The sequence below is a fragment of the Apostichopus japonicus genome, chromosome 20 (assembly GCF_037975245.1).
Source record: "Apostichopus japonicus isolate 1M-3 chromosome 20, ASM3797524v1, whole genome shotgun sequence".
Lineage (NCBI taxonomy): Eukaryota > Metazoa > Echinodermata > Holothuroidea > Aspidochirotida > Stichopodidae > Apostichopus > Apostichopus japonicus.
Genome location: NC_092580.1, coordinates 11,623,391 through 11,647,255, shown reverse-complemented (window position 1 = coordinate 11,647,255; position 23,865 = coordinate 11,623,391). Strand labels below are relative to the sequence as shown.

At 36.5% G+C, this 23,865-nt stretch overlaps 1 protein-coding gene across 1 annotated transcript in view; it reads right to left on the bottom strand.

Moving 5' to 3' along the window:
• Positions 1-23,865, bottom strand: part of LOC139960843 (uncharacterized) — a 56,645-nt gene that overhangs the window by 32,424 nt on the left and 356 nt on the right. The window contains exons 2-25 of the mRNA XM_071959442.1: positions 21,877-22,437; positions 20,775-20,863; positions 20,181-20,344; positions 19,129-19,422; positions 18,562-18,802; positions 18,045-18,228; positions 17,559-17,767; positions 16,818-16,941; positions 15,759-15,916; positions 14,876-15,047; positions 14,109-14,232; positions 12,833-13,079; positions 11,694-11,818; positions 10,906-11,109; positions 10,120-10,310; positions 9,177-9,302; positions 8,790-8,946; positions 7,758-7,901; positions 7,126-7,411; positions 5,852-5,993; positions 4,871-5,045; positions 2,667-2,857; positions 1,224-1,418; positions 479-716 (exon numbers count right to left, since the gene is read on the bottom strand). Coding sequence (XP_071815543.1) covers positions 479-716; positions 1,224-1,418; positions 2,667-2,857; positions 4,871-5,045; positions 5,852-5,993; positions 7,126-7,411; positions 7,758-7,901; positions 8,790-8,946; positions 9,177-9,302; positions 10,120-10,310; positions 10,906-11,109; positions 11,694-11,818; positions 12,833-13,079; positions 14,109-14,232; positions 14,876-15,047; positions 15,759-15,916; positions 16,818-16,941; positions 17,559-17,767; positions 18,045-18,228; positions 18,562-18,802; positions 19,129-19,422; positions 20,181-20,344; positions 20,775-20,863; positions 21,877-22,422 — 4,726 coding nt within the window. The 5' untranslated portion in view covers positions 22,423-22,437. The remainder of the gene's footprint in view (positions 1-478; positions 717-1,223; positions 1,419-2,666; positions 2,858-4,870; positions 5,046-5,851; positions 5,994-7,125; positions 7,412-7,757; positions 7,902-8,789; positions 8,947-9,176; positions 9,303-10,119; positions 10,311-10,905; positions 11,110-11,693; positions 11,819-12,832; positions 13,080-14,108; positions 14,233-14,875; positions 15,048-15,758; positions 15,917-16,817; positions 16,942-17,558; positions 17,768-18,044; positions 18,229-18,561; positions 18,803-19,128; positions 19,423-20,180; positions 20,345-20,774; positions 20,864-21,876; positions 22,438-23,865) is intronic.

Here is a 23,865-nt window from a genome sequence, read left to right as displayed (position 1 = left end):
TTTCATTTATTTGTTTCTTCACAATATAAATACAGAGAAGTTAACTAAGTGACAAAACATATCAACAACAGGGAAAATTGTGAAAGGAAGAACTCCAAAAAGCCCAGAGGGCTTGGCTAGTAGAGCACTCCCATAAGTAAATAGAGAGAACAATACAAGAAAACAGTAACACTTATATCCACCCACACACCAACCAAATACGTATAACCCACCCACCCCACCCCCACCATCCACAATACATGTATATACACATATGCATACATACACAATTGAATACAAATACACACACGCATATATACATATAAATATAAGTATATGCATATGTATATACCATATACATACACCCGTGTTAATATAAACATGTATGCATACAAAACACAAAAACAAATATATCTTTACATAAGATGAAAGGTCTATTCATTTCACGTTGAACAAACTATGATCAAACGAGATGTAAGAGATCTTTATAATTTCTCACCGGATGCCATTCTCTGTCTTCTCCTCTCCAACCTCTCCCGCATCTGTTCCTCCTGAGATTTCCTCGTCTTCCCCATCAGGGCAGCGAGGGCAGCCTGGTTCTTGGCGGCGTCTCCGAGGAGAGCGGAAGCTTCATCAAACTTTCCCTCTTGCCGTAGTTTCCTCTCCTGGAGACGTAACTTGATCAACCTCGCCTGCCTCTCCTTCTCCGATAGATTGGCCCACTCTTTAGCTCCCAGCTGGATGAAAGAACATGATGGAGTGATTTCATACATTATATGCCAAAGTCTGGGCTGGTAGAAGAGCATCAAAAAGTGTGGGGGGAGGGGAGGGGGTAGAGGTGGCAATTTGGGGGCAATGAAATTTTGTGGTGTAAACCAAGAAACTGACCTCCCTTCCCCTTCCTCAATGTATAACATGAGAGGAAAAGTGAGAGAAGGAAGTTGCAAAAACATTCTCAAACCTTTTTAACAAATAACATTTGAGCAATAACCTTTTGTCAATGGCTTTTTTGTAATGTTGTGTTTGTTTACTGTATGTGGCAAATAAGTGGGGAGGGTCCTGTTCTCTACACACTGAGACATGCAGCCATGTTTAGTTCTGTAATTTATGATCTGTTACTCTTTTGTACTTTAATATTATTTATGTCTTTTAGTATGATACGTTGTATCATAACTCCTGAATGCTGCCCAAAAATTCCAGATTGAATTCAATTTTTCGGTGGAAAGCAGTCCTTGAAGATCTACCTGTTTCATGAGAGCATCAGCCAAGATCTTGTCTCTCAACGCATCGTATTTATCCTCCAGAGCTTCCACCAACTCTTCATCGTCAGTCTTCTTGACGAGGTCGGGCATCGTCACAACGAAGGTGACGTTGGCATTCACTCCGTACTTGGTCTCTTCGATCAATTCTTGTTGAATCTTCACCAGATAAGAGTTTTCCTGTGGGTGAGAGGCAGGATTGACTGTGACAAACGAAATGATCTCAAATGGTTAATGCTTTTTTCTACAGACTACACCACCAGTCAGCTACTTTACATTATTTTGTGTAGTTACCTTCTACAGACTGACCCTCCGTGAATTAAACCCTCTGCCTATGTGCAAAGAACTGTTACCAAAGATGATTGGCTGTTGCTGAAGGAACCAAACTATCTGTATTGGTTACTTCATTCTACAGACGACACCACCAGTCAACTATGAGACATTATGTTGTGTAGTTACCTTCTACAGACTGTCCCTCCGTGAAGTAAAACCTTTGCCTATGTGCAAAGAACTATTAACAATAATGATTGGCTGTTGTTGAAGGAACCAAACTATCTGGATTGGTTACTTCAGTCTACAGACTTCACCACCAGACAGCTATAATACATTATGTTGTGCACACACCATTGTCCACACAGTGACTATTAGTCTGTTAACATTGAAGCTTGGCTGTTGCAAAACGATGTAGGAACCAAATTACTATCTGTAATGGTTTATACTTCATTCTACTGACATTCTATTTAGCATTTCATAAGGACTGTTACAGCAGATGTAGCTTCTTTGTTCCTAACATGTACGGGAATGCAACTATTCCAAATGCTTACTTCATTCTACAAACTGTCATTTTATATCTGATTAACAAAGCTAGCCTTTGACTGAATGATTTCTCCATTTCACAGAGTGAGATCCTATGGACTACAATACTAGCACATAAATAGCGACCACTATCAATGTACCTTCCTGTTGCTAAGCAGAGCAGAATTCAGCCTACCTTGGTAACTTAAGAACCAAACTTATCATTCACAAACATAAGTGATGTATGTATGAGCCCAGAAAACTTTAAAACAATATTAATTCTCTTCCACATAAAAAATCGCTAATCACTAACTTTTTACATTTCTAACCCAATGTGCATGACCCACCTGCTTTATGTGGAATGTCATATAGTAGCATCATGTTCATAGCCAAGTTTGATTCACACCAAAATCAAACTAACCAAATTAAGATAAAAATCATTTAACATTTCCCTGCAATTCCTTCATTTACAGTGCTGGATTATGATAACAATATCTGATATTTTCACACATCATATCTCATTACCAATTATTACTTAGTACCCATGCACCCATATTCTTTGCCACCTGCAATTTGATTTGCCAATCTCAAGATTTTACAACCAAATTAAGGATGCCTTTTATTTGTTTTTACCTTGTCGACTAACTTCTTGATCAGAGCTTCACTCTCTTTATCCTGTTGGTCCTGGAGGTCAGCGATGATGGTCACCATTACATCATCTACACTGACCTTTGACCCTCCCTCTTTGGTCAGATAGACTGTCCTGGAAACGATCTTCAGTATGGTAGCTTCCAAGAGCAGCTGGATACGCTCTTCTGTTTGTTCTGTACGAGAAACACAAATTCATAGGACTGTAAAGTATGAACTCATTCATTGTCACTTGTTTATATTAAATATTAATTATGAAGGTAAGCAGTTCTCTATCAGGTTTTGGCTATTAAGCTGGTCATACACCCCAATCATTGTATAACATTCAAATCACACATATACACACATGGACAGACATACCCACATAAATAGACATACACATTGTTGGATCTTTTGCATAGTGTCACAACAGATCCTTCAAAGATGACCATAGGCATAAAAGGTTAATATGTTGCAGACCATTCAGTAACACTGCTAACAGTATTTTAACACTCAACTTCTGTCTAAAACACTAATTTCTGCATGAAAGTCATTCTTTAAGACCCCACAACACTCTTCAATAATGATACTGACAGCTAGCATGTTAATTGTTGACAACACATTCATTTTGACTCGCCTCTAACATAAAGTGACTTGTTGCATCTCTTCATCATTTTAATCGTGAAATGTCACCAGCGAGAAGCTGATATCCGACTCTGTAGATAAAGAAACTACAATAACCTTGCATATGTTCTATTCTATTCCCTATTCACATTGTGTACATCAAACGACCCCTCCTAGTTTTCCCTTCACTCGGCTGACAGGCATTATTTCCGCTATTCCCCGTGATTGGAAACGGTCGATGCAGAAAACAATCGATCGTTCTAGTGAAGATTCGGTTATCGATCGTTTATCCAGTATCACAAGTGTTTCGAGGCTGATATACCCACGTTTAATCAGACATATTTCACTTCCGCCACGTGCCTGTGTAAAGTGGAATGCCTCCTTCACATTAACGGAAGATTATTGGGCGGTTATTTTCAAGATGCCATTCATTGCCCTCTCTGATACAAAAATTCAGTACTTCCAGTTTAGATTTTTACACCGGGTATTAGGTACAAATAAGTTATTGTACTATATGAATAAAGTCGAATCACCGCTCTGCAATTTTTGCCATATTGAGACAGAGAGCGTGGAACACCTGTTTTGGAGTTGCCATATTACATCTAGTTTTTTGCTAGATGCAGAACAGTTATTCTTCGGACGACAATTTATTTTGACAAATCGTGATTTCTTTTTTGGTTATAATTTGGTCCTGGACCACCCTATGAACTTCTTCATTTTGCATTGTAAATATTATCTGTATATCTGTAAGCAGAATGAAACTCTTCCTTCAGTTAATGACTTTTATTATAGAATGAAGTTTGTTATGAAGGTGGAGTCTTGTATAAATTCGAAAAATGGTTGTACAAAGAATGCGAAGACAAGATTCAGTATGTTGAAAGATCTGTTTAAACATATCCCCGCAATATTAGGGAACTGATATTTTACATATGTACAAATATGCTAGATATGCTACTAATATGTCCACTTTTAGAATATCTGTTTAACACAAGTTACATTTTGCTTATTATTTGATTATAATTGTATTTATGTATAACCTATGTTATCTATTAATACTAATAGTTATAATATTAATAATAATAAAAATTATAAACATTTAATAATTATAATAAAAATTTTAATAAAAATAATAATATTAATTATTATAATAATATGTAACATATTAATATTTTTTGTATGCATGTATATATATACATATATTTGAATGTATATATATTTAGGTATGAATGTACATATATGTGTATATCTTTGTAATTATGTATGTGTACTGGTATTTATATGTTCACATATATTTATAAGAGAAGCGAGGGGGGAAAATACTCAGTTCGGAAACATTTTTCTCATTTTGTAAACAGTTCCTTTGTAACATTGAGCTGACATAACATTGTAGTAATCAGAATTGTAAATAATGTAAAAATTGTAATTGTAATAATAATTTAAACATGTGTGTACCATATGTTATGATACTTTTGAATAAATGAGATGGAAAAAAAAAAAAAAAAAAAAAAAAAAAAAAAAAAAAAAAAAAAAACGACCCCTCCTAAGATAAAAGCAGAGTGTGATATATTTTCGTAATAAGAACTCACTTCTAGCGAGAGTTGTTATACTGTGCTGTAGTCTCTGCATTGTTTCCACTCTATGTTCGCCACTCATGTTCTCAGCGACCAGTCTTTCATCCTCGGAGAACTCTGTCTGTAGCAACACTAGCAGGGTCTGCCTCTCCTTCAGGTGTTTCTGCTCCAGGGCCTTCAGAACTCCATCCTTTGCGAGGTAGAGCAAGTAGAGGAGGACGGAATTGTGGTAAAGTCATAATAATATTACCATAAACGTGACTTGGGAATGTTTAAGTTTCAAACACATATCATGATTTTTTGAAAGGAGTTTACTGAGCATGTAAATTGATATTATTTTGAAAATCCATGATAACTACAAGAGGGCACAATACACATTTTTACATCTCAATTTATAATGTGGACATTTTGTTTGAACAACATCATGCTGTTATTAACTTATTTCTGGTTCAGTATGAGCACCCATAAAGCTTACTGGTCAAAGGCCATGATGCTATACGATGTCATAAATTTTAAAACCTAATACCTCTGTAAATCAAATTTCATGTACATATCATTTTTTTTTTTGCAATTGTAGCATCAGGTATCTGTGTGTTTTAGATTCAGTCACAAATCGGTAAGCACTGTGGACTATCTTTCAGAAAATATATATGGAGACAATTTGCACACATTTGCCATTAAACATTCACTTCCCAGTTTCCCAGAGACAGTAGTCAGAGAGATGTTCACTGGGGTCAAAATTGCGACCTATGGAAACACCAAATAGCACTACGTAAAATCACTGGGCTATGGAAATTATTAGGAGGCCAGGTCAGCCGCGCCCCCCCCCCCTCATCATCCCACAGTGTTGGAACCCTACAGATATTTGAATTACTTTGTCTATTTTCAGTAGAAGGTACCATTATTACACAGGGAATATGGGGACAGCTCCATCATGACCATGATACACTAAAACTGTCACATTTTGACCCCTTCTTAATGGAATGACCCAGATACCTGCATCGCTGTTCTGTCTCCGTTACTGACGACGGTCTCGTCTACCTCCTCTTGGATAGATTTCAAACTTCTCTTCTTCTGACGGGCTGCCTCCAGCCGCTTCCTGGCTAGCTCCTCCTGCCTCTCTCGATCTTTCTTTAATCTGAGGGATGAACAAGACAGTATGACACTCACTATTATTTAACAGATAAATAAAATATCTCTTCTCCGTATTTTCTACATAGTGAAAACAAATGACCGACTTGGCTAGTAACAATTTTCAAAAAAACAGGATTTTCTTACAGTTTAAAAGTGCCTACACTTACAAAACATGAAACATCAAGCATGATGAGGCTTGAAATAAACATTCAAGTACATAAATTCAAGTACTTTCAAGTACCTACAGTTTAATACCTCCGTAGTGTAAATATCATCAAAAAATAATTTTCACATGCAAATCACTTCCACCATATGAAATACTGCACCCATGATACAACACTGTTTTTTTAACATTCACCAACTGAGAAGTAATGTAGATGCCTAACCTGGATGCTCCCTTTCAAAACCAAGGGAATAAATTTCTCCTATCCAATAACAATCTTTCTCAAAACATTCTCAACAAAGAGACCAGATCATTTATGTAAAACAAATTGGTGAAAGTTCTTTCTTCACCTTTGGGTTTTTATCCAAATTCATTATCATCCAGAGAGACAAATAATTAAGAGAATCATGATAGATGCTAAAAGCATTTAGGATGTCAGCCATTGGGATATGTAACCTCCAAAATTTTGGGAAGGTGCAACAGTTCTTTCACTCATTTTGGAACAACTTGGTTCACCATGGCTGCACTGTGCCTTTACTGTCCTCACTAAATGACAAATGTGATCAGCTACTAATCCATCGATTGGATCAGGGACTGATGCTGAGAAAAAGAGGTACCGCGAGCAGAAATGGGGGAGGGGGGGACAATGAAACGCCTGTGAAATAATCCTCTAAACACTCGTCAAAGAGAAACGGCTTGATATTAGAAGCATTATCCATCCGTGAATCAGCACATTGATAGGGGCATTCAATGAGCCTCTGTTGTTTCCTAGTCCTTGTGCAAATACTAGACAGTGTAATATAGTGTTATATATATACAGTGTTATATACAGTGTATATACAGTGTATACAGTGTAATACAGTAAAAACAGTGTATACAGTCAAATATACAGTGTATATACAGTGTATATATACAGTGTAATACAGTGAATATAAGCCTATATAAGCCTATCAGATCAATAAGAGATACCGACCTCTCCTCGGCAGCTGCTTGGTTCCTCTCAGCTAATCCTAGGACCAGAGCTGCTGCGGAAAAGTCGTCCTCCTTCTGGGCTTTACGTAACTCCCTCTTCAACCTGGCCAGCTCCGCCTGCCTCTCCCTCTCGCTCAAGTACTGCTTCTCCGCTCCTCGTAACTTTGCCAGCAGGGCGTCCTTCTCTTGGTCGAACCGCCTCTGCAAGTCATCCAAGGGATTCTTGGAGGAAATGTCTAGCACTTCCTCATCTTCTGAGAGACCTTCATCATCTTCGTCATCAAGACCTGATAAATAACATTTAATAGACTGTTGTGTAAGATGGGTCATGAAACTAACAAGCTTGCTGCTAGAAAAACTTCAGAATATTGCAAGACATTTGCCATGATATCAAAAAATCAGTCGAAAGATAAAAAATTATATATATCAATTAAATCTATTAAACTAAACTCTTAGCTATTTTGCAAAGGAAATTACACAAAAATATTCATTTACCCAACTTTTTGAGTAATTCTGAAGACTTCTACGTTGTATTTTGAAATTGCACGATGCATAAATTTATGCAAGTTTAATTGCAAAGTGGATAGACCCGCTAGCAACAAATCGAGATGAATATAACAATTGTTAACAAACCCTGTTTCTGTCTTCTCTGACGAGCCTGTCGTCTTTTGTTGAGTTTATCTTCGTACTCTGCCCGGCTGTCTCCCATTAATTTGTGCATCTGTAGGTCCAGTTCCAGAAATCCTCCCAACAGCTTTTGCAGTTCATCCACCTTACCTATTTTAATAAGAAAATATATAAGAGAAATAAGGATTAGGATGATAAAAAGACAAATACATCATAAACCTGTCAAATCTCTTTCTTTCTTTCTTTACCTAATTATCACATCACAAAACATCGAAACAATGTAAGAGATAATTGTTGATAATAAAAAGTGAGTTTAGAAAAAAAAAAATATTTATACCTAAGCAGGTGGTTTTACTTGAGGTGTAAGGTCTCTTGCTTAAATTGAATACCACAGACCATAAACTAAAACTGTAAGTTTGTTGGAATATTATTCCAAAACATGTCAAAATCTTTGAGAGCGTATGTTACTTTAAAAAGCAAAGAACAACATTATAATCAGCAGTTATTTTTACGACGCTTAAGCGACCACAAATGTGGGAGAAACCCGCAAGGGCTTGTGGATTACAACTTACACGTCGGGTGGCTTCCAATTCAACATTTTAACTCAAAGTTGGAATCTTTTCAATTTAGAAAGTCATTTCAGATGGGAAAACCGTAGATTGGTCTTGGATGAAAAACCCACCTTACTATGACCCGGCCGGGAATCGAACCCCGAACCTCCCGATTGCTAAGCATCATTGCTTCAAATGCCACCGCCTTTATCCACTAGCCCACAGCACATTCATCGAACAGGAAACTTATTTTGTAATCCAATGACAAGACATTTGTGAAACAAACACAAAAAACTGCAGACGGCTCAATCACGACACTGTAATATGCCACTACACAATATTTGCTAAGCTGCCATAAAACTGTTAAAAGTGCATGTTTTTGTCCCCAACTTGTTATCACCAAAATTAGGGACCTCTGAAGTAAAATGAAAGAGTTCCTTGTTATTTTTGACATGAGATCTGTTGGATAATTCTTTTTTTCAATTACCTTCTCTCCTGAGTCTTTTCTCCTCCAGTTTTAACTTCATTAACCTCCTCTGTCTCTCTCGTTCCGATATCTTGGCCCATTCTGCTTCACCGCATTGCTTCTTCAGCAGATCTAACAGGCATTTGTCCTTCAAAAAGTCATACTTCTTACGCAGAGCCTGCAAAACAAAGGTTATAACATACTGTTTATAAAATTATGGTATCATGAAGGTTGGAGGGGCAGGGGGAGAGGATATGGTGGGAGGGGTGAGAGATGGGAGGGAGGGAGGGAGGGAGGGAGTGAGGGGGTGAGCAGGAGGAGGGTTAGGGGAGCAAGGAGAAGATGATAGAGGAGGGTTGGGGGAGGGGGATTTGGAGAGGAAGAGAAGGGACAAGTAATTAAACGTACCTTCATGAGACTGTCTTCGTCCGCCACACCGTCGTATCGTGTAAACGCTATCAGAGTATTCCGGCCGGCGTGCAACTGTCTGTGTCGTATGAACTCCATCCTCAACCTCGAGAGACGGTCGTCGGTCTGTTGAAAAGGTATTGCAACCGGTCAGAGATGATAGTCACTTTGAAATAATTATCATCTTTAAACCTGAGAAAGATTCTTTCTTCTAACATGAAACTTAGACATGCCATTACATCTGAAAACAAGCTTTGTGCAAACTTTGAAAGTTTTGCCATACTTTGTATGGAAAAACTTTAATTTGACTGAAACCCAACCATCTTTTAATCCTCATCAATGGTCAATTCCTTATTGTTTCCTTTCTTACGATGAAGTTACGATGAAATTTCTAGACACAGATCTGAAATGTGGTCAAAATGTTATTTAAGTTGTACTGTGCATTGCACACCTACATACAAGGACTGTAATTTACTGAAACCCGACCATATTTCATCCTCAATACAAATGTTCCTCATCATTTCCTCTCTTACCATTTCATGCTTTTTCTAATTCTTGTTCTGTGTCTGCTTTTAATTTCACTTTTTTATCACAACAACAATACAATATGCACATAACCTTTGATGAAGTCATATATATATACAGCATGCATAGTTGTGAATTTAAAAGGAAGTGTTCGTAAATAGGTTTATGTCTTAACAAAGTAGAACCCTCCCATTGAAGAAAGGAAGAGGGAAAAATAAGGGAAGAAAGAAATATACCAAGGTAAACCAAATTGTGCTCCAACACCCCCCCACCCCCTGCAAAAACAAAAAGGGGTAATGTGTAAAATCAGTGTGCAATCACTAAACTTAATACTTTACCTGATACATATGGATATTAAATGATATTTCAAATTCTTGTGAATGTTTACTCCACCATCACCTTCCATCTCGTGCCTTACCATTCCGTGCATCTTCTCGATGATCCGCTCAATCTCCTTGTCCTGAATCTCCTGCAGATCCACCATCAACGAGATGCTCACATCTTCCTGGGTCACCGCCGTCTCTGTCCTGGTCTCCAGGCTCTGTTTACGTAAGACGCTCTTGATGGCGCCTACCTCCTCCAGTATGTCCTGATTAGATTCGTTGTCACCTTGAGAAACAAGAGCAAGCTTAGGTTTGAGACCAAATATTAAAAAAAAACAATGACACCATCTTGATCGAAACACATTGTGGTCTTTGAGTTATATGTACTGTATATCTGGAAATTTTCGATATATGTGATATAAAGGTGACAAGTAATTCGTATTTTGTGCGGGCTGCAAGGAAATCAAACAGCGTAGTTTTTCATAGGTACCAATAAGCAGAGAGTCCAGTGTTTTTGTTCCATTTTATGGACAGAAGTTATTTTCCTTGGTCTCCATGGAGATGAGGAGGACGTACTGTGATATGAACTCCTTTTAGGAATGGAAGGTTTGTTGAGTGGAAAAGACTTCAAAAGTCAGTGCCATAAAGTTTCGCTCCAGCATCCAACCAGAAGTAAACGGAAGCAGTAACAATTTGGATGGAAATGGGAAGTTCACAATTTGTAAGTGAGAATGCTCTAAATTGATATAAACTCTTGTAAAATGAAAATAGAGTCATTTTCTTCAGACTCAGGAGAGAAGAAGTTAAATAAATGAAGAAATTTAAAACTGATTGCAGCTTTCATCTTTCAGATCTACATTAATAATACCAAATGGACTTACTTTTCACATCCAAATTTAGACTTTCTGCCTTCTTCCTTAGCTCCATCAACCTCTGCTCCCTCTCCTCTTGGGTCATCTGCTTGGCAGCATCTCGCAGATCGTCGCTTCCTTTGTCCATCATGATGCTCAGGAGTATCTCCCTCTCTGCTCTATGATATTTCAGCACTTCTTGGAGGACTGCTAAGCGCCATGCCATCATATCACCTGCAAATTTAGTCCACAAGAGGGGGAAAAATTATTATAATATTATCAAAAAAAACATACTTAGCATCAGAAGGTGTTATATTATCTGCAGACTGGTGAATTATGTAGCTGTCTATTGTCCCCTGAATGTTATATTTTTTTTTTTTCTTGTTGTTGTTTTTTGTTTTTGTAGTTGTTGTAATTCTTCTACTTAATTGTCATTCTAGTAATTTTTTATTTTTAATTTAATTGCAATTTTGTCATTTTAAGTCTTTTCCTTTTTTTACTTTAAGTTTGTATTTTCCTAATTTCCTTGTGAAATCTATCAACACTTCCCATAGTAAATCTTCATCAGGCAGAAATAGTATCCCTCTCCTCCCCCCCCCCAAACCCCAAAAAATTAAATGAATGAATGAATAAATACAAACTGAACATCCATTTTTTTCAATCGATAAATAGAAGCAAACAGGCTGGAAAATAGGTAACAAACACATATGTGAAATATTATCCAATAAGAACATTAACCTTTCTTTCTCTCACCCAAATAAGAAAAACATGTCTTAAATTTCTTCTTCTCATCTCCCAAGAAAGTGAAAATTTCTAACCTTTCTTTGGAAGAACTTTGTCTTCCTTGTCCAATGGCTCTGCCAAGTTAGCCTCTCTCACAGACTGCCGTATCCGGAATCTTTCAACAGCTAGTTTATTGTAGCGTCTCTGGTCAGATTTTAAACTGATTTAGAAATGAGAAAAAGGGAAAAGAAGAAACCAGTGATTGAAGTAAACTAATAAAAAAAATATAAAAATAAAATCAGAGATTACAAACATCACTATCAATGTTTTCATTTATCAAAATGGTACTTGGAAGAATACAGCAACAATCCTGATCTAATATCATTAGGGCATTACTTTTCAATTAAATAAGAGAAAAAGATCAAATATTGTACAAGATATGCCCTTTCATTTTGCTTTTAATATTTTGCAACTCGGAGCAGTTTTTTGAGTTATATTTGATTTAGGGTATTAGCTAATATCTTAATCACCACAACAATGTAGTTTATTAGTCCAAAGAACTAGTCAAGATTTATTTCAAATGATGAAACTTTTGAATTTTCCCAATTTGTTTCTTTGACATGTGGTTATTAATACCTAGGTGATGAAATTCTGAAACCCAGATAACTACAATTGACTTGCTTTATCACCTTTGATTTGGCCAATACAAAATAAACATACAAAATCTTAATTTTATCAATAGCAATCTAACTTCCAGCAACAACCTATAGGCTTTAGGTAAACTTGTCAAACAAGTCCTCAAAGCTGCTTTTCTTTGCAAAATAGATGATATAAACAAGAAAATCCAGTTCAAGGATCCATAACATGTACAACATGTACAACTTAATTGTATCAGCCATTGTGTTATAAACACCTGAATGTACTACATACTTTCCCATCACCCTTCCATCCCCCCCCCCACCCTCCCAACCCTTAGCCCACCTCCTTCTATGGGGATATATATACTGAAGACACCTTACTATCAGCGACCTTCACAATAATACTTATAATACTTCCAAATTCATTTGATGAGAAAAAAAGTGGGAGGGTGCTTTAGTCAAATCTATTGCAACATTCTAGCGAGTAATACTCATTAGGTTTGGCAAAACTGTCCTCCAAATTACAAAAAGCCAATTTGAGGCCAACACCTCTCAAATCCTTCTTGGTAGATTAAATGTAGTAATATTTCATCTACCTCTTCTCCCAATTCAGTTTGCCCCTTTCAGCTAATCCGACCACGAGGGCACTCTCGGTAAAATCCAGAGCTTGTTGAGCTCTCATCCGCTCCAGGTGTAACCTCAGCTGCAATTCCATCTTCTCGGATTGAGTGGCCTTCTCGGTTCCGTCACCGTTAATCATGGCCAATATCAAATCCAACTCTCTATCCGACCTCAACTGCAGGTCGGACAGCAAATCCCCGGCCGTAGGCTCATCATCCGAATCTGAAAGAAATAATCATAATATTCTATTTTTGCAAACCTTTTGTCAAACTGAAAACAAAGAAAGAAGTCAATTCTTCTTAAGTTAATAACTTGAAGTTAAAGGTTTAGTTCTTGTGTCAAGGCAAGACCTTTTCAAACAATTTAAAGATGATTAATGGTAACTTGTCATACCCTCACACCCAAGTGTGCACAATTCAAACAGTCACTGTCAGGCCAATACAGTGCACCTCATCTGTGTGATCCCCAGGGAACCACCCATAGGGTGCAGCCACGAACCGGCGCATGCAACTATATTTACAAGTTACCTCGCAAGTCCTACTAACATTAAATGTAGCTACGAATTGCTAGCAAATGATTTTATATATACATATTTAAAAAAATATATATTGGAATGTAACTGGGAACACTATTCACTACCTTGGTATAACTTATTTTGATTTTTCTATTAGGTCACTTTGACTTGACACAATGTTTAAGCCTTACCTTCTATCATTTTTCCCTGCACACAATTATAAATATGTCATATTCAGTATCGAATATAAAATACGTTATATGAATTATCAACAAAAATAAAGAGCAAAAAGAAAAGAAAACATTAATTACTACATCATAACACAGTTAATTTATGTAAGATACCTTTGTGTACAGGTTCACAGTTAGCTAACCTTACTTACAAAACATATAGGACCACAAAATGAAACATAACATCTTTTCTTAAAGAATACAAAAGTCAAAATAACGCTTTCACTATCATGCCTCTTTTATGCTTCGATTAAAATCCCTGTTCTTACAAAAAAGCTTAAATATTCTGTCCCATACCAAGATTCCTTGAAAGCATTCGGTTAAACGAATTCAAAGAAAATGCAGCAATGGTAGTAAAAAATGATATTTTGAAAGCTCTTTTGCAAACTTAACCACATTAGAATTCAAGGAGTTGCTACTAATTACTACCAGTACTCATGGAAAGTTTTTTACTGTAGGACTCTTCTTCAGCTTGCTTTCTGATTTAATAAATGGATTTCATGTTACCTGAATCACTCTCCGAATCTGAATCTAATTTCCCTTCTGCTTTTCTTGTCGCTAACTTCTCTTGAATTTGCTTCTGTTTCAATATTCTCAGATTGCCAACCAGTCTGGGGAAAGATTCTTTGTTCTGTGGGGGAAGGATAAAATTTTATTTGTTTATTTTTGTATGTATACTCTCTTGCATACCGAAAAATCGTTGACATATGGTACAATTGCTATAACAGTGGTGAAGGGTGCCGCAATTATCCTTCAACTGATAACACCAGACCTGGGATCCACCATATAGATTCTAGATATATCTTGTCATCATTAAACTAAGGATTTAGCTTATGACAGAGTAGAAGCAGTCAAACCTAATTGGCTCTATGTGTAAAAGATACACCAGGAATGTCAATGTATTCACTCCCTTTATAATGGAATGACCCAAAAGTGGGAAAAAAGACATTTGTTTCAAATGGGCTGATCCAAATGATGAAACTGACCAGAGAGGCCAATTAAAAAACAGGTGTTGAAACAATTTTCAGTTCATTGGCCTGATTAGTTAACTTTCATATCAAATAATACAGAGAAAAAAAACATTAAAAAAATATTTTGCATGTGATCAATAATATCATGAGAAACAATTTTTGGGTGACAAACTTTTAGAACAAAGCAGACTACTAAATATACCCAGCAAATAAATTTAGAAAAAAGTCCTTATTAGTTGGCTAAATTGCGATCCTAATGTTAATTACAATGGGTATTGTTTTTGTATCATTCTCTTTCCTGACCTTCAAAACAGATGCAAACATCTGTTCTACATCCTCTAGGTCGCCGTCTTGTCGGAGTTCTCTCTCCTCTAGTTTCTTCTTCACTATCTGTCTCTGCTTCTCTTCATCAGTCATCCGCCAGATGGATGTTAATCCATACTGGTTCACCAACATCTCTAGGAACAGTTTCTCTCTTTTGAGGGAAAAAAAAGAAAGAAAAGTATATTGTGATTGGAGGAAAGCCAGGTTAAAGACTCATCGGGGATAGTACTATGGAGGCGAGGGGAGGGGGTGGGGAGAGGGGAGATTTTCAACCTCTGACAGTATGTCTAGCTGTATAAATCGATAATCATAAAATGTGTGAAGTTTCTGAGTTTTTGTTCTATCAAGATCTGAGAAGAAGATATAATATGACAGCATTGTATCATGGGATATTTTTGTGCATTACAGAAGAACTTTGAATGAGATGATTAGAACAACAAAGAACAAAATTTTAAATACAAGAAAACTGATTTGATTTGTCAAATGTGTTCTTTATGAATAAATTTGATACAATTTTTGACAGAATTTCACTTGAAACTCCAAACAAGTTAACTATCAAAGTTGACATACACAGCTGACCTAATAGTTAAAAAGGACACAAATATTAAATCATAAAAGCTGTAACTGGAAATTGTACTGATAGTGACTGCTTAACCATGTATTGAATCACATAACTAGTGCAGAGGTACATTAAAGTTACATATTTGTCCTGTAACAGCTTCAAACATGACCTAACTTGGGTGCAGACATTTGATTTATTTTATTCTTCACACTCAGCCATGATTCAAAGATAAAATTTGCACTGAGAGTATGCTGAACCATGTATTGCAAAAACATGACAACTCTGTCGAAGCATACGTACCTTAAAGTTTCGTATTTGTCCTGCAACAGTTGTGCAATCTCCTTCTCTTCATCAGAGAGATGGAAAGTCCCAAAGAAAATGGCCGAGATATTATCCAACCACTCCTCTACCCAAGCAGCATGTTCGTGTTGCCAGATGACAAATAACTCTTTACAACTCTAAAGATGATCGATAAAAAAGAAAAAAAGAACTAAATGATTCCAAAATGGTTACTCTCTGATTTATTCATCCAAATATCCTAACTTGTTTAATTTAATTATCTTCACCAGCGGGAAGGTTTATGGAGTGAAACACTTGGGATTTTTAATACTAATCTGATTGCATTTTTATTGATCAATCAATTAAAATATCTAAAAAATGGCAAAATAAGCTGTTAGTGTCTTGCTATTGTGACTTTGACTTTTATTTTTCTGATGGAATACTTCATGCAGCATGATGCCAGTTATACATATACATGTTGATAACAAAAGAAAGTTATGATATTATTGTCTCTCTTGTATTCTCATCAACATCAAAATGGTCTGCTAACTAACAAAACAATATGGCACATGATATCTATGTAATATAAAATGTTGACCACAAGACAAATACATGAAATTTAATTTTTTTGGGCAGTTTTACCAATAAGTTAATGTTTGAGTTCTAATGAATGAATTCATTTCAAAATCGTACCAAAAGTACAATGATAACAATAGCATCAAGCAACTAGTACTCCATCCACAGTCATCCCACATCCAGCAAGTCATTTAACATTCAGCATGTAATCTCACATTCTGTATGTAATCGTACATTGAGCATGTAATCACACATTAGGTATGTAATCGTACATTGAGCATGTAATCCCACATTCAGTACGTAATTGTACATTCAGCACATAAGTTCATTCTTCATGCATCTAATTTAACAAATACAATCAACCAAACAGACACACCGAGAAGTTCTTTTAGGAGCTTTTCAAACTCAAAATGAAAGTCAATCAATTTATACAACCATTTTAAAAACCTATTATTACATTGGTGAAACAATTGACATATTCTTCTTTACAAACAAATGAAATACCTTGTGCTGCATTTCTAAGAGTATCCTCTCCACTTCTTGGGCTTGAAGTTGTTGTAGATCAGCTAGGGCAACGGCAGACACTTGTTGATCCGTGAGGTTACTACCCGATGAAACCTCATTTCTCCTTTAAAACGAGAAAGAGTTGATAAAAAAAGGTATGAAGTATTGCCAACCACTTATTGTTTATATAATTGGAGATATGCGTTACTGTTGAGCCGTTCTCACAGCTGCTGATGGCTGGAAGATGTACAGAACAGACTGTTTAAAATCTGAGTGATTCAGGATAAGATATTATCATTTGTACTTTGACATGAGCATTGTTGTAGTTTGTTTATCGCTGTATTTTTGTACCTGCACAAGTTTTAATTTTTTCCCATTGTTCATTTACTTGTACAAGTAGACTTAAAAAGCTGAATTTCTCTTGCAATCCCTTCCCTGTTACTTTCTGGGTTGTATGAGTACAAGTAGAAACCAAGAGGAGAACAGAAAAAATGTACTCGAGTATGATTAACAGACTTGGAGTACCATAAATCAAGTACTAGCATGTCTTTTAATTTAGCCTACAAAAATAAGATGTATCCCTCGATTGATTACAAACAACACAGAATCACACATTGTTGTATAAAAGTAGAAACTTTTTGTCAAATATTGACAGCAGAGTCGTGAAAGATGAAAAGAAACGAGAGGGGACACAAAGAAGAGGGTCATTTTACGGGGTTAATACCAGTAAATAAGCCTTACCTTCTCTCGTGATATATTCCCATCCCTTCAAACAGTATCTTGAGATGTTGCGTCCTCTCCTCCGTCATCTTCTGACTATTGAGTTGCCTCCAGTTACTTCTCCTGATTCTTAACTCCTTCAATCTGTCGTCTCTCTGCTCCTGGTTCTTCCGTCTTGCTACCGATCGCCAGGTACCGCTCTCTTTGCCTTTCAGCAGATACAGCATCATCTAGATAGAAACAGGACATGAAATCATTTACAACATCACATGATGATGATGATAATATGACAAAAAAAATGATATTTGTGTTACGTTTCTGGTTCCATCTATGTGGTTTTCAAAATTCTTTGCTATTGGTAGGATGATGAAATTAAATGGCATCGGCCAAGACATTTGACTGGGGGGAGGAGAAACAAAGTTAACAAACATACAGTGGTGTCATCCAGGGAAAAAAACATCTCAATGTGTAGTAGATATTATTGAGCTAAAAATGATTGGTTCTTACCTCCTTTTCTTGGTAATGTTTCTTCAGCAGCATTCTCATGACCTCAATCTGCATGTCCACAATACCCTTACCCTTCACATCGGGGCTAAAGACATCATCCTTCACCCTATTGGGTCTCTTCCCAACAAACATTTGAAGTCTCTCGAGGGCGAGCAACTCGTGCCGATCGCGATCGGCATCGAATCTGAAAGAAGAGAAAAAACTTTTGGTTTAATGGTTTATCCGTAAAAATGAAAAAAAAATAAAACAAAGCAATTCAATGAAAGTCTGCCTTGCTCAGCCTTTGACTAAGACAATACCACATAATAATGCTCTATCACAGCCATAAATATCATGGAATTAACTAATCCAAACCAATCATTAAAAATATGTCAATGATGTTATTTTTTCAATTTTCAAGGCATTGTGGCTTTCTGGGAATACCTAGCATCCAACAGCCAAATAATTTTAAAACTTAAACTTTAAAAAAAAAAAAAAAAAAAAATTCTTCCACTGAATAATAATATGTGAAGCAGACCTTTCGCTCTTAAATTCTTGAGGTCTATCTGATAATCCCGTTGCTATGGTAGCATGTTCAAATCCTTCACCTTCCCGACTGGCGAGGATCTGTTGCTGCACATAGAGGATGTATTCTGAGACCATCTCAGCTGAGAAGAGAACTCTCCCCTGTACTCCCTTTAAGACTGCCACCAGGAACTCCCTCTCAGCCATGTGACGCTTCTGGAGGTCACACAACAGTTCCCCACATGTAGTACTACCTATATATAAGAATAATAATACAAATCCAACAGTCATTAAAAATGTTACAAATTTAATAATTATATACAAACTTTTCAAAAGTTACCAGACAATACAGAAAAAATGCAATTTAAGAATTAAATTCAACTGGTTGTGTAATTATAAAGTATAAAACTCAAATGTGCTATAAAACAATAATTGTTAGTCATGCTCAAACTTAAGCAGATATTTGAGTGTCCCCTCATTCCCGTCAACCCTGCCCAACTTTCAGAAATCCCGTAGCTTGGAAGCTCTGGTAACCCGGGTCTGCTGTCAAGAGCAAAACTGTTCAAGCAATATACGGTACCTTCCATTAGCTTGCTGTAGTCTACAGTCAGAGTGTCGACTATCTCCTCTTCACTCTTGCCGTCGCCTCTCAGCGTCCCCCTCTTCTCCTGTGTGTCCTGCATGAATTGCAACTGTTCCTCTCTATGGTAGCCCATCATGGCTACCAAGCGGCTACTGTAATTCTGGTAGCCTATGGACAGCTGGGCGACTTTGTGTTCTTCTTTTTGAGCGATCAACTGTTGATGTTTAGTCTTGATCTTCAGTACTTGCTCTTCGCGTTCACTTTCCGGCATGGTCGACCAGATGGTTTCACCTGTAGGAAAAGGGTTTTGAAAGTTAATAAATCATGTTACTAAAAGATGCCACGAGTGCTGGAAAATGCTTCAGAGCTTGAAACTATCACTTCCAAGCTTGTCCAAAACTCAATTAATGTATGGACAATGAATACATATTTTCAGACCTTTTTGTTTTTGATGTCCTCATCTTTAAATTCAGTTTGCTGCCAAAAAATTGTTCAAATTTTTTTAAAGCCACTCCCATCTTTCATTACTTTCCTATTAGTTTTCAATGTGTCATCTTGGAAGCACTACTGTCCGCACATTAGAATTGAGATAAAATATGGCAATTGCCTAACAATATAAAGCGATTGTAAATTTATAATTATTTGAAACAAAGACAATATTATATAAACTAGTCAAGTTTCACTTAAACAAAAATTGAAGTAAAAGTTGAAATTTTGGAGTTTTCTAGTTTTTCACCATTTGCATGTGGAGAGTGTCTGGGCGAGTCAATCAAATTAATATCTCCTTCATTAACCTTCAATTGGTGTAAAAATCTATAAGGTTGTCTTAGTTTGAACAATTACAATCACATTTTTTGGCCATGCTTGGTAGGTATTGGTAAAACGTTATTTTCTTCTACTTTTACAGTCTTTGTTGGCAACTTTGACATGTTAATATGATACATCCATCACTATACATTATAAGTATCCAAATTGCAATTTTGTGAAACCAATTATTGTAAGCCAGCTGGAAATCTTGCAATAATCAATTTGCTCCTGCATTTACTCACCAATGTGACTCTTCAACGATTCCCAAATTAGTTTCTCTCTTAGAATGTCATATTTTTCATCCATGGCCTCTAGAAGATCTTGCACCGTTACTTGGTTACGGATGTTACGGCCGACGTCCACGCCATCGTCGAACATCATAGATTCCACTCCTAGCTGGACCCATCTAAAACAACAATCAGATAAACGACAGGTATTTAATTACCATGGAAAAAAAAACATGATTTTTTCCCATCTCGCAATTCAACTAAACAGTTAATTTGCATTTGCTCTAAACATCTAATACTATTGTACAAATGCTTAATGAATAGTACCCTTTTAAAGACAAACATTTCCTATTAGAACTACCTCATTTTTTTGGTCTAAGTGATTTTGGAGAATAAATCTGTTTATTACGGTAACTGTTACCAAACAGTTGCGATACTAATACAACTGGTTATAATATTAACAAAAACTTGAGTTTAATATGTTAGAATAACCATACACTACTACTGATCGTGCTGCTAATATCAAAGTGCAACGACCATGAAGTAAACACGGGGGCTATGACATATTAAAAATACGCTTCCAAATTACCGAGTTAATTTCTTGCTTACCTATTTAATTTTCGTCTGGCTCCTTGTCTAAATTTATCCTGATACTGCTGTTTCTCTCTCGCTTCCAAAGTTTGAACAAAGTCATCATCCTGTCGTGCATCAAATAAAAACAAGAACTGCCACTGGCTTATCAAATGACAAAATCAGAAACAGTTGCAGGATGATTCAAAAATAGGGCTTTCTTCATGATTGTGTTACTGGAAGGCAGGCAATGAAGTGTTCAGTTTGAGCTTGAATAAATATTGTCACATAATATCACAAGTTACATTGAAATCAGACACAGTTGCAGGATGATCCAAGATAGGGCTTTCTTCATCACTGTGTTACTGGAAGGCAGGCAATAGAGTGTTAAGTTTGAGCTTGAATAAATATTATCACATGATATCACGATACAATGAAATTTAATCACAAAGCGGTTGAGGAAGAATAAAATAGCAGAGCTTTTAAAAGCAATCTAACTTTTGAAAATGCAAAGAAAAAGAGACAAGCGTTTTCACACACGAACTGATGTTTATCTATAAGGAAGAGGAAAAGGACAAAGCATACAATGAATTATTTGAAACCAAAGAAATTTGTATATTAAAATGAAATTTGTATATATTAAAATGAAATTTGTATATTAAAATGAAATTTGTATATTACAATGAAAAGTCTACTTCTGGCAATTTAGCTAATTTTAATGTCCTAACAGTTGTTTATTTAAGAGGAGTTCAAGGTGATAAATCCATGTTACCTACAGTACCTCCCTTTCCCTTCTCTGTAATGTCAGCTGGCCATAGATATTGAATTAAAATTAACAATTTAATGTACTTATCATTTATTTTTATACCACTTTTGACATTATGCCCCAAAAAAATATTATGCAAATTCATCCTCTTTTATGATTAAAACTGAATCACGAAATGATAGGTAAATAGTAGATCTGTTTCTGTCAAGCAATGCTATCAAATTATCTGCACCTTTTGTTATGTCATTTAAATGTCTTTTCAACTATTTTAAATGTCTTTTCATGTATTTTAAATTTCTTTTTATGTATTTTAAATGTCCCTCTATATATTTTAAATTGAATAAACAAAAAGCATACAGATGGAATGAAACTCACCTGGAGAGCTTTGATCTTTTTGAAGTTCCTATAATCCATTTTGTTCTTCTCTGTCTGCAAGTTACTAATCTCTTCAAAAATGGCCTGGTTAGAACAGGGTTCACTGCTTCCATCGGGGACGTTACACAGCCACATTTTCACCTCTTCAAAACTGGTTGGTTCCTTGGAGTAATTCCGAGAAAGTAAGAACTTACCCCAGTATATCATTGTGAACTTATCCCCCAGTGTGATTTTGAAGAGGAACAATGCATCTTGGATGGTGATCTGATCCATGCCATTCATGTCTAGGGATTTAAAATCCCACCAAGCTCTCTCCTCGATGGTCCTCCGCCTCTCCAATTCCAAGAGGAGAGGCACAAACTGCTTCTTGCTGCAAACTTTCTGATCCCCACATACTTGCTTGAGAGCGGCATCCACTTGATCAGCGCCGATTTTCTTCAGGTAGAGAGTTTGATGGAAGTCTTGAATCTGCTGACTATCAACGTATCCTCGACAAGGCGAGTCCAGAATCTGGTAGAGATTCTCTAAATCATCCTCGAATCCCATTTTAGTGAGATTAAGCTGTACAGAAGGGCAAAAATGAAACGTTAACATTAGCTGCACTTTGGTAAAAGCAGGTGTTTCTCATAAAATAGTATACTCCTTTAGAACTGATATCAAAATGCAATAAAATGATCAATTTGACAAAATATACTCCTTTAATTATGACTTGCTTTCTGCCTATTGCACAAACACAAGAGGCTCACCAGATTAAGGTCACCAGTACTAGCACCAGATTATAACAACCTATAAGTTTTGAAAAGTACGTTCCTGACGGTTATGATTCTTCTGAATTTTCACAGACATCTAAGGATGTTAAGTGGCAGTTAAACGCTTGTTGAAAATTGAACATGTGCGACCTGGTATTATCTTAAGGTGAGCAGGCATCCTCGATTTCCAGGGACAGCCCCAGGATTCATGTATATACTAAGAGTCTAAGAGTTGCCCTGGATGCATATACTGTCCCTGTATTATCCCTATATCTTAAAGGGTGTGTAGACTCGCGCAAAACGAAACGTATAATGCCGGTAATCTGACCTAGTTTCGAATGAGGTGTAACAGAAGTGTTAGACACTACCATCGATCCTAGAAAATACACACACAGCTTGCTACCGTCGGTAATTAGACACTAGTGTACACTAGTCCGTACATACAGCTGCGGTCAATACCCACAGCCCAGTGTGCAAACGATACAGCTATGGACATCTCAGGTCCAGTTAAAGATAACAAGGTATCAAGTTTCATTACTGTCTGCATTTTGTAGCGACACAAACAAAATGTCACTTGCAAGCAACAGAATGTTAACTTTTTCAGATGGCCGCACGCAGTTTGGGGCGAGTCTTCAATGCCTTCAAGAAGAAAGCTGTGATTGTTAACAACTAGGCCTATGCTACAAATGAAAAGTTCACACACGACTCGCAGATAAAGGTAACCAGATCATTGACTAATTTCACAGCCTCTAGTCTAGGCTCTTATTCACATTAAAATTTAACACTAAGTGGTGAATAGGCCTAATAGGAGTTATAGTATGTTACTTTCAAGTATTTAGGCAATGTTTCATTTTTTATCTTGAACTAGACTATCCTAGAGGCTTAGGCCTAAAAACTTCTTTCTGTTTGAGATGTCTTTAACTTTGGAATATGACCAACATCCTTCAAACATAGAATCACAGCCTGAGGCAAAACCTGTTAATGTAGGTGCAGGAATAACACTTGATGGCTAGGGGAATGTCAATATCATGTCCTGGACAACTGCAAGTTACAACTTAGTAATAGTAGCCTAGGCCTACCTACATTATCTGAATTAAATGTCCTGCTTATTTAGGGACAATGAATACTGATTGCCATTAACTTAGTTTCGATATCTTTGCATCATTATTAGCCATGTATGACCTGCAGTGTTACTTGCGGTAAGCCTGAAGCTACAGTAGGCTTTCTAAGTTTACATTTT